Source organism: Pundamilia nyererei, unplaced genomic scaffold, assembly GCF_000239375.1.
Source record: "Pundamilia nyererei isolate P.nyererei 1_Seehausen unplaced genomic scaffold, PunNye1.0 scaffold00035, whole genome shotgun sequence".
NCBI classification, from domain to species: Eukaryota; Metazoa; Chordata; class Actinopteri; order Cichliformes; family Cichlidae; genus Pundamilia; species Pundamilia nyererei.
The window spans coordinates 2,291,282-2,297,254 of NW_005187436.1; the positions used below are offsets into that span (position 1 = coordinate 2,291,282).

At 36.7% G+C, this 5,973-nt stretch overlaps 1 protein-coding gene across 1 annotated transcript in view; it reads right to left on the reverse strand.

Annotated features, from left to right (window-relative positions):
• Positions 1 to 31: 31 nt before the first annotated feature.
• slc28a1 (solute carrier family 28 member 1) overlaps positions 32 to 5,973 on the reverse strand; it is an 8,994-nt gene continuing 3,052 nt past the window's right edge. The window contains exons 5-18 of the mRNA XM_005729962.1: positions 5,369 to 5,558; positions 5,131 to 5,272; positions 4,808 to 4,921; positions 4,280 to 4,354; positions 4,114 to 4,194; positions 3,935 to 4,015; positions 3,694 to 3,819; positions 2,611 to 2,741; positions 2,339 to 2,507; positions 1,591 to 1,788; positions 1,418 to 1,499; positions 1,219 to 1,317; positions 1,020 to 1,125; positions 32 to 876 (exon numbers count right to left, since the gene is read on the reverse strand). Coding sequence (XP_005730019.1) covers positions 756 to 876; positions 1,020 to 1,125; positions 1,219 to 1,317; positions 1,418 to 1,499; positions 1,591 to 1,788; positions 2,339 to 2,507; positions 2,611 to 2,741; positions 3,694 to 3,819; positions 3,935 to 4,015; positions 4,114 to 4,194; positions 4,280 to 4,354; positions 4,808 to 4,921; positions 5,131 to 5,272; positions 5,369 to 5,558 — 1,715 coding nt within the window. The 3' untranslated portion in view covers positions 32 to 755. The remainder of the gene's footprint in view (positions 877 to 1,019; positions 1,126 to 1,218; positions 1,318 to 1,417; positions 1,500 to 1,590; positions 1,789 to 2,338; positions 2,508 to 2,610; positions 2,742 to 3,693; positions 3,820 to 3,934; positions 4,016 to 4,113; positions 4,195 to 4,279; positions 4,355 to 4,807; positions 4,922 to 5,130; positions 5,273 to 5,368; positions 5,559 to 5,973) is intronic.

A 5,973-nucleotide genomic window follows, 5' to 3' on the forward strand; every position in this document is an offset into this window, starting at 1 on the left:
ACATTAATCAAAATGCTTTGAGAATATTTATTAAAATATATATTAAAATATTTGTTTTGATTCCCAGTTTGGCTTTTATAAGACCGATTTACAATATAATACATAAAAGATAAAATCAGCTCAAAAACGTTATGCATGTACTGCAGGCTTTACAATTTTACAATAAATGTGACACAAATACACAAACTAGTATGCAAATGAGCTCCAGTGGGGAAAAAAACTGGCACTTGACTTCTGACTGATTTTCACATTGAAGAAAACACTGATTATAATGCATGAATTTGACCAAATAAAATAAAGTAATACATTAAGAGGAACTTGTTTACCAGCACATGAATCACCACAGCTATGTGACAGTTTACTAAGAGGTTGTTTGTTTCGCTGTTTTTTTTAATGTGGCACAATATACTGTAATCTTTTTGCTTTTGATGTACTAATGGCTGTGACTTCTGGTAACAGCTCATATCTGTTTACAAAAGACAGTTTTTTAGAAAGGCTTTTTATGTCAATCCACTCAGTTAATATTTTATTGTTTTGGTACTTTAATATGACTTTTGACAGTGTTAAACTCATCAAAGTGGATCAGGTGGCCCATTGCCAATTTCTGTGGTGATTCACAACAACTTTGTCCAATTAGAGACTGGTGAGTCAAGCAAATTGTACTTACAAACCTCACAGGAAAGCTGAACAGAGGTTGAAAATACTTGTAGAAATGTTTTGCATGTGGTTTGCATACGACTGCTACGGGTTGTTCTTTAAATACAAACATCCACATCGGGAAAGCCACAACACTGACAACATTTGGAGAGAAATATGGTGGCGTTTGCTACATTGCCCCAGAATCCTTCAAATGAGACGGTCCCGTTGTTTATGGTGCTGCAAAATAATTAATTTTACATGTAAATAAAAATAACGAGATATCACAAAGTCATACTTAATAGCCTGAGTGCATATCTGATTTCTTCCAATTAGTTTAGCCACCCGCAAGCTTCTTTTTTAATGAAAATGTAAATGCATACCTTTGAAAGAGCTCTTGACAGCATTCTGCAACGTCTGAAAGTGTGGCATTGAAGGGTGATCCGTTAAAAACCTCCACACAGTCCAATGGAGGAACAAAGAGGATGCCTGAAAAATCAGAGTGAGAGCTGCTCTGTAAAAACTGCACAGAAAGATGCTGTGGAGATACACTGGAAACAAAACAAACTAACAGAACTTTACCTGCAATGCAAGCATTGATGAGAGATACACATGTCCCGGTGATCATGGCTCTAAACACCAGAGATGAGATGTCATTTCTTCTTAATGGGCATATAGATGCTTGGAGAAAAGAAAACACACAGTGTTAGAGAATCCATTACTGAGAGAACACATTCTGGATCAAGGCAAAAATGTGACAATAATATGATTTAATACTCACAAAGACCTCCAATCACAATGCCCAGTGAGCTGAAATTGGCAAACCCACAAAGAGCATAAGTGGTGATGATTTCTGATCGGACCTGAAACAAGAAAAAAAAAAAAAAAGATTTCCAGCTCACATTCATACTGACAGAATTTAAAATATATTCAGAACTAAAAACATATACTCACAGATATCCACTGCCTTTCATCTCCAATAACCTCAGCAAGTCCGTCGAGCCTGTTTTGCTTCAATTTAGATAATTCCTCATACGCCACAAACTCATTGAGGAAGAGCTTTGTCCCAATTAGCTTAGCCACAACGAAACTCTCGTCGTATGTCACTCCCATCATAAAGGCCACAGGCATAAACACGTAAGAGCAAATTAACTACAAAGACCAGATAAGGTTATTTGAAATTTGTTAGACTGATATCTTAAATTCTCAGAAAAAGGAAAGCACAGTAAATCAGAATGTCAAGCAAAGTTTGTGTGCATAACGGACTAATGTTTCCCTAAGATAAAACACACGGAAATAAGCAGACAACTTTAACTTTATGGTTTCTTTCTCATATTCACCCCACCCAGCAAACACAAGCCAGAAATGGTTTATCTTTGTTGGGTGGGGTCAGAAACATTAATCACTATTATAGGAAGTTTATGCTGTAAATTCTTAACTTATCTAAATACATTTGTCAGAATAAGTAGTTGGGTATTTATTTTACACTGTCATAATACAAGTCAAAGTATATTAAAATACTACACGTCATACAGTTATGATATAATTATTTAAATGATCAAACACAAGTATTTATTATTAGATAACTTTACTTAGCTTAATTTTCATTATAATGTTATAATATAAAAAATATAATTCTAAAATCTAAGGAGTTTACAAAATGATCAAGATACCACATTAACTTTCTGTTGCTAAAACATACCTGAAATGTGACATCAGGATATCCCACCATTCCTCCAAGCCATTTCAAAGCTGAATTTATGAATCCGAGGATAGCAAGAAAGGCTATAAGATTTGCTGCAATGTTAGCAACAAGCCCTATTGATGCAGATGCTCCACTGCTGACTGCTTCCAAAATGTTCTGCTCATCACTGAAATGTTAAAAATAAATAAATGTAGACAAGATATTCTGAACCGAACACACACAAAAAAGAAAAGACAACATCATGAGAAGAAATTCAATTGTGTACACACCCAGAAGCCACTTTGATGTTCTGCTTTGATTTAAAGCGACTCTCCTCTGTTTCTGGGTAAGAAAGCTTAGAGATTGCCAGAGCACACGGAGCAGCCATCACAGAGGCTGATATCAAGGAAGATGCATCAATCTGTGAAACACAATTAAATAACATGTAACTGATTAGGGTAATTACAGCAGTGATTAGCAACGCTGTCGGTAATATACATTTGCATGCTTTGAATATGTTGTGACTTATTAAAACCACCCATCAACGAGACAGACACATACCATATATCAAGTCATGTAAATTGTTTTTAAGGTTCCCTTTTTCTTATATCACAAATTGCTGACAGCAATAAAGCTGTTGCTATAAGAAAAACCTGGGTAAACAGAATCACTGATATTAGTCCTCATTATCCTTTTGTAATGCTCATTCAGCTTTTTACCCAGATAGAAACCTCACATTAGATAAGATAAGGAGCCACACCTATGTCTCTACCAGCTACCATCTTTTCCTATATAAATCTGGGTCATGATGCTTGTCAGCAGAACTACTGAAAACTTTAAATTACTCTGTACTCTCAGAAACCTCAAAGGCTGTTTTTCTCTCAGCTCTAAGACCAAAGTGGAATGAGTTAAATCTGCATTAGGTATTCAGGTGTATTTCTAAGTATGTGTTCAGTTTTGGGTCCATTTTTTTCCTTTTTCTTTTTAATACTGCCATGAGGGTTTTTACTGTTTCTTTATATAAAATTGTTTGCAACTAAATTCATAGCCTCAGTCCAGACTAATCAGGTGCCTTATCACAGTTTGTGTTCCTACAGTAACTGAGAAACAGTGCTGTGCTTGTTCCCTCTCAGGAGTTTAAATAAAACAACAAAGGTCCTTGAGCCAGAAATCAGTACTGGCTATGCCCCTCACTGCAACTTTTTTAAGATGTTGTTTTGCACTCAGAGCTTAAATTGCTTTTGTTTTTTTAACTTACAGTTGAATCTTTGTCTTTTTTTTGTGCACGTTACGTTTTTATTGTATGCTTCTGTATGGGATAAGATACATTATGCTAGTATGAAAATAGGTTTATCTTAAAAGTTTTATCTCACCCCAAATGAGATGAATGCCCCCATAACACTGCCCGCAATTGTGGCAAATCCACCAGTCATAACAGCATGGATCTCTGATTTGGTCATATCCTTCAAATAGGGGCGGATCAGCAGCGGTGCTTCTGTCTAATGTACAAAAAACATTTAATTTTTTCTGCACTTATTCACAGGTACATGCACAAAAGTTCAAACAATGATGTTCGTAAAATAGTGTTGAATAAAATGTTGAAGCAAGAAGTACCTGCCCAACAAATATATTGCCTGCCACACTCAAGGTCTCTGTGGAAGACGTTCCCATTGTTATCTGCATAACCCACGAGATCTGCATGGACAAAAATCGTGGCCCTTAGTAGCAGATTATTACTACATGAGCAATAGGAGCACAGAAGCATTGAAGATGCTGGAAGCAGTGTATTTTACCTTCAAAATGAGCCACTGCATAATCCCCAAGTAGTAAAGGACCGACATCACGCTGCTAAAGAAAATAACAATGGGCAAAGCCTGAGGGAAAATCATAAAACTCGGGTTAGCAATGCTCAAGTTAAATAATTCATAATCATGGTTGAGGGTCCATTCATTTACTTACTTGAAAGGCAAAAATGTTTCCAATCAGATCGCCAAAAACGAACGATGAACCTTCTTTGGTGTAATCGAGAAATATCTGAAATTACAATTGTAAAAATGGAAACTCAGGATAAGATTTCATATATTATTCATTTGCTTAGTAAATGAATTCATGACATTTCTGATGCGCATACCAATACATTTTATTAACGTAAATAAAGTCGCCAATTAGTAGAGATTATAAGCTGTCAAACACACTGTATATTAATTAGCAGGCCACGTGCGTGTACACACTCGACCCTTGGAGGACCAAAGAGTAAAGGTGAATACTGTAATAAAGCAGGTCTAAAGATAAGCATGTGTGGTAAATAAAAGAACATGAGTCCACACTGTTGTGTCATAAAAGTAACATCTACAATTTAAATGGAAGGTAAATAAATGATAAAAGAACTGAATGAGTGTTAATGTTACTTGGAAGTGTTATGCTGAATAGTTGTGGTGTCTAAATTATAATTTGATTGACAATGAAATGCTCATCGTCATATAATACCTGCACTTGTTTTCCAAGCCAGTCGAAAGCTATAAATCCAGGCTCCGTTCGTATAATAAAAAGGCCAAGGCAGAACTGTATCCCGAGACCCCAAAACACAGGCCTCCATGATACCTAAAACAAAATGTGAAAAAAAGAAATGCTTTGGCCATGAGATACATAAAGCAGTCTCCATAAAATTCAGAATTATTCCATGCAAGCAACTCAACTAAATTGTAAGATGATTGGGGCACAAGGACAGAGATAATCTGAGATACGATGCCCAAAAATGTTTCGAAAGAGATGTCATCACAGTAAAGGCTGGGACTCGGTGGAAAACTAACCATTGTCCTGTGTGCTGAGAAGAGGAATATAAGCACGATGAACATGCAAACTCCGCCAAATGAGATAAGCTGGGTAGGACGCTTGCTTGTGTCTAAAGCGAGCCACACCACAAGCAAGACCACAACCACCAAAATGAAAACCCTGGAAAACACATTAAAGCCACACATCATGACTTAATAGTCACAAGGAGTTTCTTCACAAAGAGTCTGTTCTTTCACCAACTTTAAATTCACTCACCATTTTATCCATTTCAAGTTTGATTTAAACCATCTGACAGCGGGCTTGAAAAAGCGACTGATGCTTTTCCCCTTGTACTTGTTCAAAAGTTCCAGTGATACAGCAGCAACAGCCAAACAGGTCAGGACTACAAGGGCAGTAGCCCTCTTGAAATCCAGGACACATGCCGCAATGAAGTACGCCACATAACCTACAGAAGAGAAAAGCAATTCATCATGATCACTGTCTATACTGAAATTAGTTTACTCAAAGAAAAGTCACAAACTTTGCCTGTGTAAAGGATACCATGCAGAACCCTGCTGTATATATCTATATACCATTGTAGATACCTATATACTATTCATAATACTGTCATTTCCCATGCATATCGCATATTGCATGTAGAGCAGTAGTACCTGTTTGCTGTGGTGTCCCCCAGGGATCTGTGTTAGGCCCTACCCTGTTCTTCACTGTATATGCTTCCTTTAAGTGTCATTTTTGAGAAACACCACATTGCCTTTCACTATTATGCCGATGACATCCAGATCTATTTTGAGCTGAATGATGATCTAGCTATGTCCGTGAGTAACTTTCGAGAGTGCATGTGTGAGGTCAAGCAATGGCTT